This window comes from Eurypyga helias, unplaced genomic scaffold (genome assembly GCF_000690775.1).
Source record: "Eurypyga helias isolate BGI_N326 unplaced genomic scaffold, ASM69077v1 scaffold12724, whole genome shotgun sequence".
NCBI lineage: Eukaryota > Metazoa > Chordata > Aves > Eurypygiformes > Eurypygidae > Eurypyga > Eurypyga helias.
In genome coordinates, this window is record NW_010245758.1 from 7,563 (window position 1) to 25,951 (window position 18,389).

At 45.1% G+C, this 18,389-nt stretch overlaps 1 protein-coding gene across 1 annotated transcript in view; it reads right to left on the reverse strand.

Moving 5' to 3' along the window:
* Positions 1 to 216: 216 nt before the first annotated feature.
* The window catches only part of LOC104508534 (epithelial splicing regulatory protein 1-like), a gene marked incomplete at both ends in the record, with an annotated part of 43,196 nt that continues 25,023 nt past the window's right edge, over positions 217 to 18,389 (reverse strand). The window contains 1 exon segment of the mRNA XM_010150191.1: positions 217 to 888. Within this exon segment, the coding sequence (XP_010148493.1) occupies positions 217 to 888 (672 nt within the window).

Here is an 18,389-nt window from a genome sequence, read left to right on the forward strand (position 1 = left end):
GCCATGCAGCGCTGCGTGGGTGGCTCAGCTCTGCCCAACAGGCATGCCCACGGAGATGGAGTGCCAGAGACCCCCCAGCTCTTAGCAAACGCTGTTTTCCCCGTGTCACAAAGAATGAAGATCTGAGTAATAACCGCAGATACGCTGTTACTGCCCCGTGGCACACAGCTAGCCACAGCACCCAGTTTTACATTGCCACTATTTATTAATTTTTACCTTGCTCTACTTTTCTGATCCTGCTTGAGGGGAGGATGACGACGCACAGAGCGACATCGTGTGATGTGCCAGCAGCGCTGCTGACCATGGGTCCCTGCAGCCTGTGTGCTCCCGGGGTGGCTGTAACCCAGGATACCCACACAGCTGTAACCCAGGATACCACCACAGGTGTACCCCAGGGTACCCACACAGCCGGACACCAGGATACCTGCACAGCCGTACCCCAGGGTACCCACACAGTCGTACACCAGAGCACCTGCACAGCTGTACCCCAGGGCACCCACACAGCCATACAACAGGATACCCGCACAGTCATACCCCAGGATACCTGCACAGTCGTACCCCAGGGTACATGCACAGCCGGACACCAGGACACCCGCACAGCCGTACCCCAGGGTACCTGCACAGACGTACACCAGAGTACATGCACAGCCGTACCCCAGGGTACCCACACAGCCATACAACAGGATACCCGCACAGCTGTACCCCAGGATACCTGCACAGTCATACAACAGGATACCCGCACAGCCGTACCCCAGGGTATCTGCACAGCCGTACAACAGGGTACATGCACAGCCGTACCCCAGGGTACCCGCACAGCCATACACCAGAGTACCTGCACAGCCGTACCCCAGGGTACCCGCACAGCCATACACCAGGATACCCGCACAGCTGTACCCCAAAGAACCTGCACAGCCATACCCCAGGGTACATGCACACCGTACCCCAGGGAGCCCGCACAGTCAGAAGCATTCACCGGGCACCAGCGAGTCGTTACTGGACCTGCAGAGCAGCCGCAATTGGTGACCACACGCAGAAGGGGGACCCGGCCTGCCTGAGACTTGGAGACCAGGCTGGGTTTGAAACTTTGGGTGCAATGTCCTCCAACACAGGATGCTTTTTTATCTGTAGTCAGAGAGAAACAATCAATGCGTGCTTCCATCATACTATTTTTGCAGTCGCTGTCTGAAAAACAATCAAGTGTTAAAGCCCATCCATCCGCTCTGTCTTACTAACTTTTTCCATCTGGTTGTAACGGTATTTTCCATCTGAGATGTTGGCTAGTAAAAATAGCTCATCTACAATTTGTGTTAGAGAAGGGACAAGGGTCCTTTAACGAGGAATGGCTCCTGAGCAGTGGGGTGCTTTAGAAATGTTGTCACTCCATAACTTTGTGCTTATGTACGATCTCTTGTAAGAGAAATTTATTCCGGGTAGCATCCCTACCCTCTCCACCCTGCAGGCAGATTTGCACAGGCTGAAACTTCTTAATAAACAGGCTTCTTTGTTCTTCGTTTGGAGCGTATCTTGCATCCCAAGCTACGCACCAGTCTCCTAAGAAATGCTGGCGAAGCACTGCTGTGGCATTTCAGGCTGCAAGCACGTGCCAGACGCTGCGGCTGCCTGCCCAAAGCTGGCTCAGCTGATGGCTGGGGAGCTCGCAGCGCAGGCACCTTCCTCTATAATCTTATACTACCTTGGTGTAGGGGCTGAGACTGGGGCAAAGCAGGGCCAGGGGTGATCCCTTGGTTCCCGGCAGCCGGAGGAGCAGGTGGAGGGACACACAGACAGAGCCAGCAGCCCTCAGATTGCAGCAGCCTGTGTAAGTCCCGTGCATGGATGGACACAGGACATTAGGATTTGACGTTAGAGATCTTAGAGTGAACACTCACAAAATCCCATTTTCCCTGCTGATGCTTCATTATACAGTGATGGATAGATCCTCTCTACAGGCATCAACATGTAACAGCGCTCTAAAAAGCGAACCAGGCTTGCTGATTAATCTAGGCCATCTTTAATTTTCTCTGCACTCATTTCTGTGCGTTCTGATTTCACTCCCGTGCTGTCATGGAGGGCTCAAACTGCTAAATGGGACTGCAGCCATGTGAAGGAGGACCCCCCGCCCTCCCCATCGAGGATCCGGCTGCAGCGGGGCTGGCACAAACCCACCCAGCTCGTAATTCACGGCAGGGCCTCAGCGCTCCCACCCCAGACTCCATGGGTGCAGTGAGCCCAGGACCAACCTTTTATCACCAGCCCCTTGGCTCTGCGGGCACTGCTGTTGATCCAGCTCCAAACTGGGATCGGTAACAGGGAGCTGTTCCAGTGGTTAAGGATCTCTGGTGCTTTCCCATGCCCAGGAGTGCCCTGTGACCCTCAGAGCCGTGACCAGGACCCAGGGCCATGCGTGGTGGTGCAGGGCTGGGTGCAAGCATGGCCCGGCAGGAGGAAGGGATTTTCAGGTAGGGTCCCCAGGCCCGTCCTTGCGTGTGGTATTTCTGTGTTTCAGGCATCTCACAGGCAGTCAGGGTACAGTTTAGGAGAGTTCACGTGGGTTCCTTCCTCAGCTGTGCCCACTCGGTTTGTCCTCTCCTCGAGCCCAGCCAGGCTGCTGCGTGCAGCCACATCTCTCACAGCAGTAAATGAAGTGATGGGGTTGGTATTTAATGATTTTTTTTAGTCGTTTTCCAGCTCAGTCCCATAGCCAGTGCTTTGGCCGCGTGTTCTTCTAACAGGGTTAGCTCCGACTCTGTTACTGAAGTGTCTCGTTGCAGGAGCTCCCACAGCAGACCAGGATTACACGTCTCCTGGGGAGATGCAGGTACTAAGCCAAGTAACTGCCACGCGACATGCATGAGCCACAGGAGAACATTTTTTATCACCACGTTGCACTCACACCGTGAAAACAAGAATTTTTGTCTGTTTCCAATTTAGCATGGTATGACCTTCCACTGGCTTCTCAAACCAAGCAGGGCAGAGGTGGCAAAGGCAGACGAAAGCAAGCTCATCTTGCTCACGCTTGCTCTGACTGCCCTGGCGTGTTTGCCAAGTAGCCCACCTTTGACCCATGGTGTGTAAAAGGACTGCCTGGCTCCCCTTGCGGGTGAGGGCGCAGGTGAGAGCGGCTGTTCACATCTCCATTCAAGTGAAGAATGATTAAACAATAACAAAAAAGGAGAGTTCATGGATCCACGAGCCCAGTGTGCCTGTCTGCACACACACTGAAATAACCGGTCGCTTCCAGGTGGCATCACAGAATCAGAGAGGACTCACAGGATGGTTCAGGTTGGAAGGGCCTTTAAAGCCCATCTAGTTCCACCCCCCCTGCCATGGGCAGGGACACCTTCCACTAGACCAGGTTGCTCAAAGCCTCATCCAGCCTGGCCTTGAACACTTCCAGGGATGGGGCATCCACAGCTTCTCTGGGCACTGAACCCAACAAACACACCATCTTCTTCCCTACAGTGTGGGACTGGAAGGGAAAGGGGGATGGATGGGGGATGCTGGGGAACAGGCCGTGCCTGCCCCTCGTTGCCCTCTCTTCTGGAGCAGAGCAGACTTTGTGTCTCCTCACCGTGCCTTTTGCCCCCTTCCCTCCTCTCCAGCACTGTCCCCCTGCCAGCCCTCCTCCCCACCATGAGGGGCACAGTCCAGCTCTACCTCCTCCCCAGCTCCAGAGAGGCCAAGGAGGGGACATGCAAGAAGGAGCAGGACAGTATAGAGAGAACCAGGAGCATGAAAAAAGGTGGAAAGTCCACACTCAGGAGAGTGGGTTGCAGAGGGGGAGAGAGCATCTTCACCCTCAACCCACCCTGGAGTGCTTTGTTATGGGGCAGGTTAGTCTTCTCTCTCTTCTCATTATTTTGGCCAGTTTGTACTGGCTCTGCATTTTAAGAAGCTCTCTTGCTGCAAGTGTTAAAGTAGCGAAAAATAAAAAGGAGGCACAAGCCCTTTTCATTGCAATTTGCTGCTTTCTGGCAGCACTGCTTTTAGGATCTTGCCGCTTGTGACATCCCGAGGTACAGCCGTCCTGGCGTTTGAGGCTGTTGGCAGTGATAAAACCACCCTGGAAAACGAGGTTTCCTTAGAGAATGGCACTGCTGCCACCCACACACCGGAATGTACACAGCACTGGGTGACGAGTTACTGGTCACGGCTTAAAAACCACTTCGGGTTCACAGACCTGGGGGATTCCTCTGCACGTTACTTTAACCGATTTATGTTTCTTTTCAGCTTGCAACCTTTGAAAACAACCCAAAACCACGGACCAAAACATAATTAAAGACTTAAAGTATTCAGCAGTTTAAAAAATTCTTTGGTTCTGATGGCTCAGGAAATTCGGGATGAGAAACGTCAGACCAGGCAAAGCAGAGAGCTCCCTACAGCTGCAGGTGGCGGGTGCAGAAACCAGCCATTCCCAACACCTGCTTACAGTTTTTGCTGTCACAAGATGTTATAGAGACATTATCGCTCGTCTTGCAAAAGGGCAAATAGAAAAATAAAAATTAAAGGAGGGAATTTTAAGGAATTCCTTTAGGCTTTAACAAAAAAAAAAAAGAATCCCCTAAATGTGGGGCGTTATTTTCATAGAAAACAAGTCGTGGTGGAATTCCATTTTTTGGGGTTGTTGGGGTTTTTTTAAATTGTTTTCAAACAGGAAAAGGAGGGTAATGTTCCTAGTTGAACAGTACAATACCATGCTGTGCAGGCTGGCACATTGACTGCAGAAAGCACGTAAGTGTTAAACAAAAGCTTATTAAAAAAAAATCCTAAATATCAAAGTCTCATAAAAGCTACGTGAAGAACATAAATATTCAGTTTTATGTTTTTAATTTGTCATTTTAAAATACAACGCGATTGATGAGACTCAATTAAAAAAAAAAAAAGAGAGAATCAGACTGAAGATGTAGCAGCCTGAATACAGGACATACTTCAGGGTAAGCAGGGTTGTCATTCCTTAGGTTATCCAGGCTTGTGGAAGGTGTACGGAGCTTCGTAAGTTCAGATTTTTTTTTTTTTTTAAACACACAAACCCATTAGATTTACGAACAGGTTTTACTAACACGGTAGTTCAGAAGGTGAACTTCCTCCATGTAATATAATCAATTAAAATAGAGACTTTACAAAAGCATAATATGGATCTCACAATCTTTTTTTTCATATTAATTCCAGTTATTACCTTCATATTGCGTATCATTTACGCATCAGAATACGAGTGATATATTCACATCTCCAGTTCGGTCAACAACCTTAACCTCAGAGAAAGTTACATCGTAGAATCGGACTTTCACCTTTACCAATGGAGTCTCAGGGATTCCTGTTTCAAGAAATGAAATTGCCTCCAGCTGAGAGCTCCTGTCTAACTGAGGTAACCGGGACATTCAGAGATCTCAATGCTGTGAGATCGCCCAATTAAACTTGTAAAAAGAAAACAGAATATACACACGTTTTCTCCTTTTGTAGGAATCGCCTCGTTTCTGGTTTGTTTGATTTCTAAAACATACAGCCATCATAATGGGGGCATAGGTGTGCTACCCAGTTTTAGGTTCTATGAAACGTAACGTTGTTGTAATCAGTTAAAACAGACCAACTTCTTGAAAAGGAATATAAAGGATTTGGTTCTGAACTTCATAAATAGAACCTAAAGAATCCCATATATGAGAGCTTGTGAAAAGTAACACGAGACCCAACTCAGACCATATAAATTTTGATACGTATAAAACCCGAGGCCAGGGTTCTAAGGAGAAAGTGGCATTATCACAGAAAACAAGGCTGGTGGGGACCTGAAGGGGACGTCTCTGATGGGTTCTTGGCCAGCCAGTCCCAGAAGATAGCCAGGTTAGAGACCCAGCAACCTCCCTCCCCAGGCAGCCCAGGCTAGGACTGAACTATCACTAGTATGGGGAGGTTTGTCCTGATGTCTCCACCAATCCTGGCTGTAACCACAGCCTGCTCTCCTGCTCCCATCCACAATGGAAAGAATTTATTCCTTCTCTTTTCATAGCTATATTTTTTAACATACAGTTTTCATACTCCTCAGTGTCCTTTTCACCAAACTACGCAATCCCACTGCCTTCGGCAGGGTCCTGCCAGCCATTTTCATGTCCCATCTGTTCACTCTACAGTTGGTCCACATGCATCTGCCATTTTTTGGTCAATCATTGGCTGTAACTGTTTGCTGAAGTTTTACCAATACTACATAGAAGACTTGGAGAACTTCAAGGCCATCCCAAATGAAAGCCCCATGTGTGCAACTCACCGTGAGGTTTGCCTTTTTTTTTTTCTTTCCAAAAGAGTTTCATTATTGTTGCATTCAGTTTGTCATTTATTTTACCAACTTTTTCTGCCCTACTGCTTCCCATCCACTCATTCCCCATCTGTATTTGCACAGTTGGGATATTCCTATGCAGTTAATAATCAGACTCTTTTCCACCATCATTCCCTCAGCAGCTGATTTTCTCTCTGCATCACTATTAATTTATTGTTGAGCTTCAGAATTAAAGGCAGAACCATCTTCTCAGAAAGATAAGTTGGAAATACCATTTAAAATAGAATCACAGAATGGTTTGGGTTGGAAGGAACCTTAAAGACCACCCAGTTCCAACCCCCCTGCCATGGGCAGAGACATCCTCCACTAGACCAGGTTGCTCAAAGCCTCATCCAGCCTGGCCTTGAACACTTCCAGGGATGGGGCATCCACAGCTTCTCTGGGCAACCTGTTCCAGTGCCTCACCACCCTCTCCGTGAAGAATTTCTTCCTGATATCTCATCTAACCCTCTCCCCTTTCAGTTTAAACCCGCTACCCCTTGTCCTGTCACTACAGGCCCTATATATTTTGCATGAATTAGTCCTCTTCAATATACTGATGTTTACAGAGCAGTACAAGATCCCATCAAACCCTTCAGACTGTAACAGCATGAAGTTTGCCAGAAGAAAACTTAAACCTAGATTACTGTGGTTGTAGTGGTGCAGGCGGTGGCACACAGGAAAGTAGAGGGGAAAAAATAAAAAAAAAAATTTATGTTCTCCCCCCTTTTATTAGACAGCATCATTTCTATTGTCACTTGCCTTGTCTGGAAGAGGGTTTTTTTTCTACTTTGCCCACCCCACCCCCCTTTCTTCTTCCCTTGTACTTTCAAAAACATGAAGGCACTGTTGTGGATTTGGTGTTACAGTAACTAACTCCAGAGGAAGGATGTAAGCACCCCATACCCTAAGCACTTCACAGGAACTCTGTTTTAACCATCAGGGTTTCCCAAGAGCCTCCTGGAAACCACAGCACAAGTTAGGTCCTAAAATTCCACTGTTCTTTCTGCTGAGTTTTGGGAAAAGCCAGGAAAGAAAAGAAAGTGGCTCCAGAGGCACTGGGGATTCTTCCCATGGTCCCCCAACTCTAATAACCACAGAGGTGACAGATTTACCTCACACAACTGTTGCTTACAAGGTGGATTGAGGATTTTCTCGGGATGTAACATAGGAAAAACCTGCTACTTTCTTTCCAAGAGAACACACAAATGATGGAGCACAAAGGTCCAGCCCTTTGGCCACAGCTAAAAGATGCATCTTGGAGAAGAGAGGCAGAGCCTGACGCTGAGCTCAGATGCTCCAGCAGACACAAGTCCCAGCTCCTAGGATCTCTCCCCTGGAGCATCCATATGCTTTAGGAGATCTTAGAACAAAAGGTGCCCACAGCTCTCAGGGCCTGTCTCTGGAGGGCAGCAGCCCAGCTGGGCTTTCCAGGAGAAGCTGGACCTGCAAGGAGTAAACCACAGGATAAATGCTTTCCCACGTCAACTTCCAGAAGTATAACCAAGCACATTTTTGTGGATTTTTGAGTTTTTAAATAGTAAGGTCAGTTTGCCAAATACCTTACCGTGTTTGGCAGTAACTTTCTCGCTTGGAAGATAGTTTCTAGCACGCAGCAGAGAAGGGCTGCTTGTGCCCAGGTTCAAGATCAGCTTACAATCCTCAGTCCTGTAATATTTACTTTGAACATACCAGAGAACCTATCCCATTTGCAACTTTTAGACTCACAAATCTCTTTATTTCAGGGAGTTCCTTCCCCCCTCACTTTCCTTGCTACAAATAATGAATTTAATTGCCATGGGAAGAGATGCTGTGCTCTAATCCATAACTGAGGTCCAGTCCTAGGACAGGCAGGGAGAGAGAGAGATGCTAAATATTAAAAGACATCAGTTATGTAAGTAAGAGCCTGTACATCACCTGATATCTTTGCCAGGAGTGAGAGTTGTGGTGCTGGGTTATGGCAAAGCAGTCTCTGCAGTTCAGAGACACCAAACTCAAACAACTGTCCCTGCCTGACCCCCCCTTAAGGAGGGCTAGGTGGCAGGTCTTACCAACAGAACACAACTCCATCTCTTATTTAAGAGTTTAACACAAATGAGGGTGAGCAGAGCAGGAAGTAGAAAAATAAAACCAGTAGGAGAACTGTATTTCTCACTTTCTGACTAGGATAGTGCGACCGAAGTTTGAAAGTGTCTACTCCTGTAAGCCATTTAAAATCTAAATACCTGAGTACATATGGGGAGTGTACAAGATAAGAATCAAAAGATAAAGTATTTAACATCCTGCACTTATATTTTTACAAAGTTACAGCATTTTCCCCCCCCAGATAATCCATTGTACATTTCTAATTGCTTCTGTGCTGTGTAAAGCATCTGTTGGAATACGGCAAAGTCCACAGAGGCTTCTTTTGCACAGAACAATCAGACAAATATGTACAATAAATTGTTTTTATATAAAACCATCAAATACACAATTAGAAGTCTTAAAATACTTTAAAAAAAAACTTAAACTTTGTGCAAAATTAGTTTTTTGGGGTTTGGTTTTTTTGGGGGTTGGTGGTTTTTTTTTCCTGTTTCAAAGAATGTAGTAGATCAGACTTCATATGTTCAGGCTAAACTATTTCAGTGTTAAGAGCAGCTTAACACTTCCATTATCAAGAAGAAACCTTGGATGACTTGTGTGATTTCAGCACCTGTGCTCTCAGTGAAGGGCTTAGTGGTCTGTGTGTGCAGGCTTGTGAAAACTGTGCATTAACTTTAAAAAAACTTAGAGGTCCATATGCCAATATCTAGTGTTCTGACAGTTTTTCCAGAGCACAATTGCCTTGAGCAGTGGTGAAACTGGGAACATTATCGAAATCTCCATCTAGACTCACTCTGTGTGTTCAAAACATCAGAAAGGGTGGAGGAATCTGCATGAAAGAGTTGTGCAGGTCACTGAACCCCACGACAAAAGCAAATCTTAATTTCTTGATTTTTAAAATATCAAGTTGTTACTGAAGTATTCAACTCTCACACAGGATTTCACCAACACTTTCTGTTATAACAGTGATTTTTTAGGAGTATGCCAGACTTTATTCAACATTACACAACCCTTTAGTTTCCAGGGTGACATTTTACCAACCACCATCAACTCCAACATAGCAATGCCATTACCACCCCTCAGTGCCTGCTTTGCTCACTTCTACCTTCCCTTCTCAGGTATTTGCACAGATAAGCAGTAAACTGAATTGGGTTAAAACAGCCCAAAAATATGGCCTAAAAGAGCCCGATGGGTTCTTCCAGTTGGATGAGCTTCCCTGGTCTGGTTTGCTGCATGGCAGTGCTCTCCACAGACAACCAGCTACAGGTGGAGGAGCAGCAATGTAGTATAACTTAAGGCAGGATGCTACTGAGTGTCTGTGGCCTCAGATTAGTAGTTTCATGGATGGGGTTTAACTTTATCAGCCCAGACAAAAAAACCCCACCACAACCAGCTCATTGGCCAATTAGCTGAGATGGTCGCTTTGGTTCTTACACATGCTGTTTTGCACTGAGCAGGACTCTCAGCAGATGACAGTGAGGTGATGCTGCAGGTGAAGATTTTGCCCAGAAGTGGATTACACTTTGGGCTAAGCTGCCTTTGTGTCAGAGAAGAGGAAGAATGAAAGAGAGGGCAATTGTTTGTTGTTATTTTCAGAGGGGAAAGTGATGAAGGGAATACAGGAAAGAAAAGGGTATAAAAGAAATCTTATCACTGCCTTGACTATGTGTTTTGAAGAGATTAGAGATTACAGAAGCATTTTTCTTAAATATATTTCTATATCTTCCCCTAGGACTACTGCACATAAAGTACATGGTGCAGCCATCAATGCTTTTCAGTTCAACTTGCACTTTTCTGCACAAATGCTTTCTGGGTGACTTCACCCTTTGACCGTTCCTATACAGGAGATCAAGAAAACCAAGCTTGAAAGGCCAAAATGGCCTGATCAGAAAGGTCACCAAAGCAAGAGAGTTATACAAACACAGTCTACTCCACTGCTGCAGTTTTACATCAGCACAAGGTTTAGGTAACTGCAGAATGGGATTTCTAAGCAGCTCATTCTGCCTAACTAACCCTAACTATATCCTAGTGCATTGCTAGGTGAGCAACATCACCTCTGCACCTTGCTCTTCAGGGAAGGCATTTTCTGGAAGATCACAATACTAAAGCTTGAGGTAGCATGCACTTGGGAGTCTTGGGAAGTAGGCAAGGCAGCAGCCCATGACAAGACTGGAGAAGCCAAAATCCTTTAAAAGATGGCTTTAATAGCCAAGGTCTCATACACCGCAGGGTGACATTGTGGACATAGCAAAGAGCAGCCATGTTTCCAGGGCAGCAACTGAAATATGTTGAATATGGTGGTTATCTGAAGGAAACACTATGATACCCCCAAACCCATCTCCTGGGGCTTGTTATCCTTAGTTTCTCTAAAGTAGTCTAACTGCTGGAGCCTTTAAATGCAAATCCATTCTGTGGCCACTTGTCCTGGATGGATCCTTTGCGAGTACAAGTCCATCCTCTGCTGCGTACTACAAACACAAGTTAAGCCAGAAGCAATCGGAAGCCAAACTACTGAAGACGACAGCCAGCCACTGGCTGTACTACCGTAACCTTTCCCAAAGCCCTGGGCAGATACTAAGGTTCAGGCCACATAATTCAACATTTGTAATGCTCCCGTCACCACAGCATCAAGAGCAACTCAACAACTACACTGGGGTAATCAGCCTCCCCTAGCAGCACCCACACATGGGTACGCCCAGGATCGCGCTGAAGAAGACAGTCTCCAGACTCTGGCAGTCACAACCGCCCGGTCTCAAGGCTGTCCCTGGAGATCAAACACACCTCCTGTACAGCCGGAGCCACATGTATTCTCAAAGTCTCTAAAGGAAAAGTGAAGTTCACTACTAGGTAGATCTGGGATAAATGGCCTATGCGGAAGTTTTCTTCAAGCCACTGGCTTCTCCTGCATATTATACAGTTTTAAGTTAAAAAAGCAAATAGCCCCATCCCCCTAAAGCCCAATGCTTCTTGCTCTTTTGCTTGATCTCCTGAGCATAGTTTCAAGCACCTACCATTGCCATCAGCATTTCCATACTACTCCTTAAACCTAGGATAGCTTCCCCAAGCCACCTCCATTTCTGTTCTCCAAACTCACAGCTTTAAAAATATCATGGGAGAGTTTCTGCTGGGGACTATCAATCTTTCCTTTGCTTCCTTGCATCTGTGCTTCAATCCTTAGCTAAAACGATATTCATGAAGACTATATTCATGATATTCAAGTTTAGGCCAAGGGCCACTGTCCCAAGATGCCTTGGGGCAGAAGTCATCCCTTCTTAGTCCTACAGTGTTAGGCTATATTCGATCTCTCTAAATTAAAGCTCATCTTCTTGAGTTCCTCTGCACCTTTGAAATTCAGTAGATGCACTTGCCTCCAAGCATCCGTTCTCACCACCGTTGGTGGTTTCTCCCTCGCCAGTTCCCACTACTTCCCCCAGCCCCTAGGTCATTTTTGTAGAGCACAGGGATAGCTCAGTCGTAGCAGGCGACAAACAAGTCCAGGAGAGAAGAGCTATTCTCAGATACAACATAGAGGTGCTTATGGTTTCCCTTTAGACAAAATCTTCCAGGAGCATCACTAAGCAAATCCAAGTGACTGAGGTCTAACACTGCTACAGTGAACAGCTACCCACATCTAGGAGAGATGGTTTTCCATAGCAACTGCTTATAATGCTTCTTCACCCCCACTATATTGTGTTTCTAGGTACCTTTGTAAATAACTCTTCACTGGTGGTTCCACTAGCGAGCAGAGATGGTCTAACGTCAAAGATGAAAACTGCAATCATTTATACCAATTTTGAGCCAGTTTATACCAACTGTCAGAAAAACACAGCTCTGGGAAGTTTTTATGCTGTAGAGTAGCATCTGCATACAGATTTATCACAATATAACTCTTCCCACTAGTGGTTCCCTGCATGCTTTTTTCATAGTATTAATAATCTTAATGTCTAATTGCCATAATACTAATAATCTTACTAATGCCACGGTCACTATACCTATGTGTTACTCAGCTTCTCCAGCACAAGGTCCAGGTATCAACTTACGACACTACGGAGGCTGAATAAGTCTTGCTGCGGTGTATGCGCCAGGTTAGTGCTCTTCTTTCGCTACCTGCCAAATACCTCTGAGGAAGAAGCTCTCCACAGCTGCCAGCAATGCCAGCAAAGCACTATTTCCTTTTATTTACTTACATTTCATGGACTCTTTAGACACAGCATCTTTGGTGGTCAATCACAACTGGCACAGGTTAAAAGCTAGTACCACAAAGGGATATGCTTATCTTGCTTTAAAGGAATATTAGTGTCACAATAATTAATATAACTTATTCAAGAGTAATGAAAAAATACTCTATACCCCCAAATACTCATAGTTTGTATATGTTTGAAGATTTAATGTTCTTTTTCAGGTCTTCCAGTACCTGAAGGGGCCTACAAGGAAGCTGGGAGGGGACTTTTTACAAGAGCCTGTAGTGACAGGACAAGGGGTAACGGGTATAAATTGAGAGTGGGGAGGTTTAGATTGGATATCAGGAAGAAATTCTTCCTGCAGAGGGTGGTGAGGCACTGGAACAGGTTGCCCAGAGAAGCTGTGGATGCCCCATCCCTGGAAGTGTTCAAGGCCAGGCTGGATGTGGCTTTGAGCAACCTGGTCTAGTGGAAGGTGTCCCTGCCCATGGCAGGGGGGTTGGAACTGGATGGTCTTTAAGGTCCCTTCCAACCCAAACCATTCTACAATTCCATAACCTTATTCAAATTGCCCCAAAACTGCAACTAGCTAACAGACCCTTGTTTTGATTTGACAGTTCCAGCAAAATACCCTCTTTTTGCTAAGATGGCAGGTAGTCCATGAGCTTCTAGCTACTGCTAGATGCACGTATATAGGTATAACCTTTAATAAAAAAAAAATACTGTTTCATTGAATAATATGCACTCCCCAGACTATTTGCAACTTCATAGCTTTGTGTAAAGTGTCATTAACATTAATCTCTTTGGCCAGACAGCTGAAGCTACCAAAAAAGGGTAATTTGTGCATCATAGATAAGAAAACAGAACACCGTAAGATAACAAGCTATAGAATAGTTTAAATTTTTCTAGAATCCTTAGGAAAACACCACCATTACTTCCAAAACTCCTAAGAGCAGCAAAGAGACCTTTTTCTAGTTTTCTTTGCAGATTTTTATGAGGGAGAAGAAAAATCCCAACCCCTAAACCAGACCACAATGAAGATTTCTGAGGTAAACTCATTTAGTAAGGGGAGAAGACAGCTTGCATTGTTGTTAAAAAAACACACCAAAACATACACCAAAACCAATCAAGAAACCAGGAGAAAACAGGCATGAAAGACAAACCAGACCTTGCCTTTGGAAGGCAGTGCTGTGAAACTGAAGTTCCTCTGCCTCTTGCTGAGACGCTGGGCCATGAGAACTTGCAATGGTAGGACACAAGACCTTTGGCTGAATATTCCAGAGAACAGCTTTCCCACTGTCCCAGCCACTTCACCCTACTGATGAGCCTCTGTGCTTTCCCCTCAGCTCTAGTAGGACAGCGTAAAAAAGCTTTCCCTTCAGTCCTCTTAACCCAACACTCCATTTTTGCAGGTCCTCATCTGCTTCGGCAGCAGTCAGACATCGCTGTTTAAAACGCCAGCTGTTCGGGCTACCCCCACTGGCTTTGCACAGAGATCCTACACGCGCTTGCTTATTTATAACACCACGTTGGAGACAAAGGAAACAGCTTCAGCACCAGGTTAGGCCAAGGGCACTACCCGCTCCAATTCCCAATACAAGGTAACGGATGGAGTGCTCGCCGGCATTTCTGCATTCCCCCAAAGCCAGGGGGGACTACCTCCTAGAGGAACAGCAGCAAGTAACCTAGTGGTCACATCTATCTACTGCTTTTCCCTCTGGAGACGACACTAGTAATGAAAAGTGGCCAGGGAGGGATACAAGACAGCTAGCTATTCCAGCCAACCTCCGAGTTAAACCCCAGGAACAAGTACTTGCATGTTCTACATGGGGTCAGAAGAGATTTCTACAGCTGGTTTTAGTAGTTGCATATCACTGTATAATGATGTAGTGCAAGACCTTAACCGTTTTCACATCAATCTAGTTCTTGAAATGAAACGTAATATGAAGCATTTCCCACAGCAAACCATTTTTTCCTCATGAATTGATCCTCCTTCTTGGATCTAATCAACAGCCAGATTGGATTTTTTTTCCCAATCAATATTTCTGAGATTGTGGTATTCTCCAAAGACTCCCAAAATGAAACACAGCTAAGTTTCAGAAATCAGTTTTGGATGCAAGAACAAGTTCTCACATGTTCTAAAGGTTGACGCTGGCACTGAAACAGCATTTATGCACCTCAAGGGATCCCAAACAGTCATCACTAAAATATTATGTAGAAACATTGAGGATCACCCTCTCTCCTGTTTGATTTCCTAATTATTTTTTTTTCCCCATTACACATTTGCTTAACAGATACCAATATCCAGAAGGAAGCTGTGGTTTATATTAAAAGTGGGCGTGAGTTGGAAGCAGCCAGCATACATAACCAAGCAGGTTTTCAGATCTCTGCCAAGTATCCTGCAGGTCAGTGAACCACGGACATACCCAGCGCTCCTTGCACATAGGAACAGATATGTGCATAGATGTTATCTACAGGTTTCAGTTCCCTCCCTGCAGATTTTCTATCCCTATTTTTCTTTTGACTTTGTTCTCTGTAGTCCTGAAAAAGTTTTTGTTCGTTAAGTATTAACTATTTTCTGCCCTGTGAAACCAGATACTGAAGATATCTTTTCATCAGGCTACTGACTGACAGACACTATTAATTTCAGGGCTGTGAGACAGGCCCTGTATTGCAGTTAGTATCTTCCTACATATCCCTCACCATACTACTCAGATGATCAGTAGTAAGGAAAGTCACAGGAGAGAAAAGAAAGGGGAGGTGGCATGGAAGAACAACTTTTCAGGCTCATCCACTAGTGTTTCCAGCCTTGCCCTTGGCTAGCCCTAGGAAGCCCAGCAGACCCAGAGGAGCTCTGCAGCACCCCAAAGCCAAATCCTCTGACTGAAGCCAACAGAAGGAACAGCAAAAAGCAGGAGGTGCACCTCACCAAGCAGCCATTGGAAAACCTCAAGCAAGTTTGACAGATCACCCCAGCATCTGACAGAGACCAACAAGGATTTCCAACTCCTCCTGTGCTGGCACAGGTCATGGGTACAATGTGCACGTATACACAAGCTTGCAGCATAATACCTACGATGTTCATTGCTGGAAAGCAGCCCAAAAGCGGGAAGAAATGCATGTTCAGTATAAAGTTTTTTTAGAAGTGGTTCATACAAAGTTTGAGAGGCAAAGCTTGTAAATTCTGTGGTATAATTAATAAAGTTCCAACATGGAACTTTGTTTGCAAAAACTAACAAGACATGCTATTAGCAGTAGTGTTCATGTAACCAGAATAATTTTCCTTTTCCAAGACTGGAATGTTTATCTGTATTAAAGAAAGACGGACCCTATAACTTGACAAATAGCAGAAGTATGAGCGCTAAATCAGTAGATCATCCATTAATCAAATGAAAACATTTACAGCCCTGTAACAGCTGTTAATCATGGACAAAAACCAAAGACTTTACAGGGGAATAAAGGCCTTCTCTGAAATAAGAAAAATTTCAGCTTTAAGGAGCCTTACTCCAAGATCAATCCAACTCTACCCCTGGAACCACCAAAAGCTCCTTCAGTAGAGATGCCACCCCCACGTTTAACCGGATAACCTAGTGCCCACTTGACGCACAGCTAACCACTCTGCCTGCTGCAACCAGCTTACCATCTCTGTTAGTTAATGGTAGCACGACAACAAGCAGCAACAGGAACTGAGCCAGAAGCGCTTGCTGCCACGGAAGTCCATGGTGGTCTGCCCTGTGTAGTGCTGGGACCTTCAACACCCCCCCGTAGAGCTGCTGCTGCAAAAGGAGAAGCGACATATCTTTGTGCCCTGAATAACCCGAGATCACCTGCCCATCACTGCGAAGGTTTAAAAAAGCCACCTGCATGGATGACACATATGCCTTGAGAGAATCTTCTCTCCCACCACTGAACTGTGCTGTAAATAAGCAAAAGGAAGAACTGTACTCAAACTGATCCCTGCAGTTAGCTTGCGCAGTGTTGTAACATCAATTAATCCCTCATACCAATCGGAATATTTTATTAGATAGCAAAGTCAGAAGGTGACAATAAGAGCTAACTGAACATCAAGTTATTCAGCATATTAAGTGAACAAAAGGAATCGAGATCTGTAAGAACCTCTGCCAGCATCCAGGGTGGTATTTCATATGGTGGATAATAAGACTCAAGCACTGCTACCAACAACCATCTTATAGACTTATCAACTTTGAAGGTAAGTTAGGTTGTGAGGGTTTTTTCAAATTGAAGTAATTTACTATCCCAATACCCAGGTACCTATTGATCAGATCATTCCATTCTGCTGCTTCCCAGACACCATGGCAGTTTTACTAATTAAAACCTGCAAGTGAAGAGATAATGACAGCCTATGGAGTCATGCACCAATTAGTATTCCCTGCTAGTGCACTCCTTCTCCAATGAAATACAGTAGAAGTTAAAGGCATCCCTGCTGTTCTAAATCCTTGGCAAGCTACCTTCACTTAGAAAAGTGAATCACTAAGGCTCCCCCCTCCCCCCCAATAGTCACTCTGGTGACAAGTTTGTGCCATTTACTAGAGAGATGAAGTTTTTTTGACAAATCCATGATGGAGACTGGCTCACCACGAGCAAGAACAGGTAATGAAGAGTCCCAAATTCTTCCACTCGATGTACACATGTGAACTCCATTTGCTGGACAGCAACAAAAAGCCACCAGTAAGCTTTTAGGCTCATGGAGCCCATTCACTGCAGATGTAATCAAGCAATCCAAGCTGACATACTTATGAAAATAATTAAAAAGCAGCATACTACAGTCTGAGAGCTGTGGTCCAGAGTGTTGCTATGAGCCTAACTAAGCTGATGAAGAGGTTTTGTTTCTGGCTGCTGCTGTTCTCCATCTGTGACAGATCTCCCAGGCTAAATACACATATGGTTGTTTCCTAACCCAGTTCTGTCAAGTGATGCTGGTTCGCCAGACACACAGATATGCAAATAAAGCTGCTGGCAGCAGCTCTGAATGATATCACTCCTAATCCAGCCCACTCCTTCCTAGCTTTGCCAGTTTAAACTGGTTGTAATTTAATTGTACTTCAATATGTGTCTGATCAATGACTGAGGTTAGAAAAAAAACCCTCACTTGTTCTAATGATGGATCAGATCCTCCATAATGACCATCATGGAGAACAAATAGGGCTTTTTTCTAACCTTGGTCATTTGATTTTTGTACACACACATTTTTTCATGCCTGTATGCATACATATAGAATTAATACATGTATGTTGCATGTGTATTATGTATATATAAATGTTTTCACAAGTTGATTAATGTATAGATGAGAAATAACAAATCAAAGGCAGGAAGACAGAAGCAGACAGATGAGAACAATAACAAATTACCCTATATTTCCTTCTATAGCAGTTTTCAGAATAATTTAACTTTCACAAAAAAACCTGAAACTTTCAGTTCAAATCACTCCAATGGAGTTGTACATACAATCATTTAGGTTAGAAAAGACCTTTAAGATCATCAAGTCCAACCATTAACCCAGCACTGCCAAGTCCACCACTAAACCATGTCCCTAAGCACCACATCTAAACCCCTCCAGAGATGGTGACTCAACCACTTCCCTGGGCAGCCCCTTCCAACGCCTGACAACACTTTCCATTAAGAAATTTTTCTTAATATCCAATCTGAATCTTCCCTGTCAGAATCTGAGGCCATTTCCTCTTATCTTGTCACTTGGGAGACGAGACCAACACCCACCTCCCTGCACCCTCCTTTCAGGTGGCTGTAGAGAGTGATAAGGTCCCCCCTCAGCCTCCTCTTCTCCAGGCTGAACACCCCCAGTT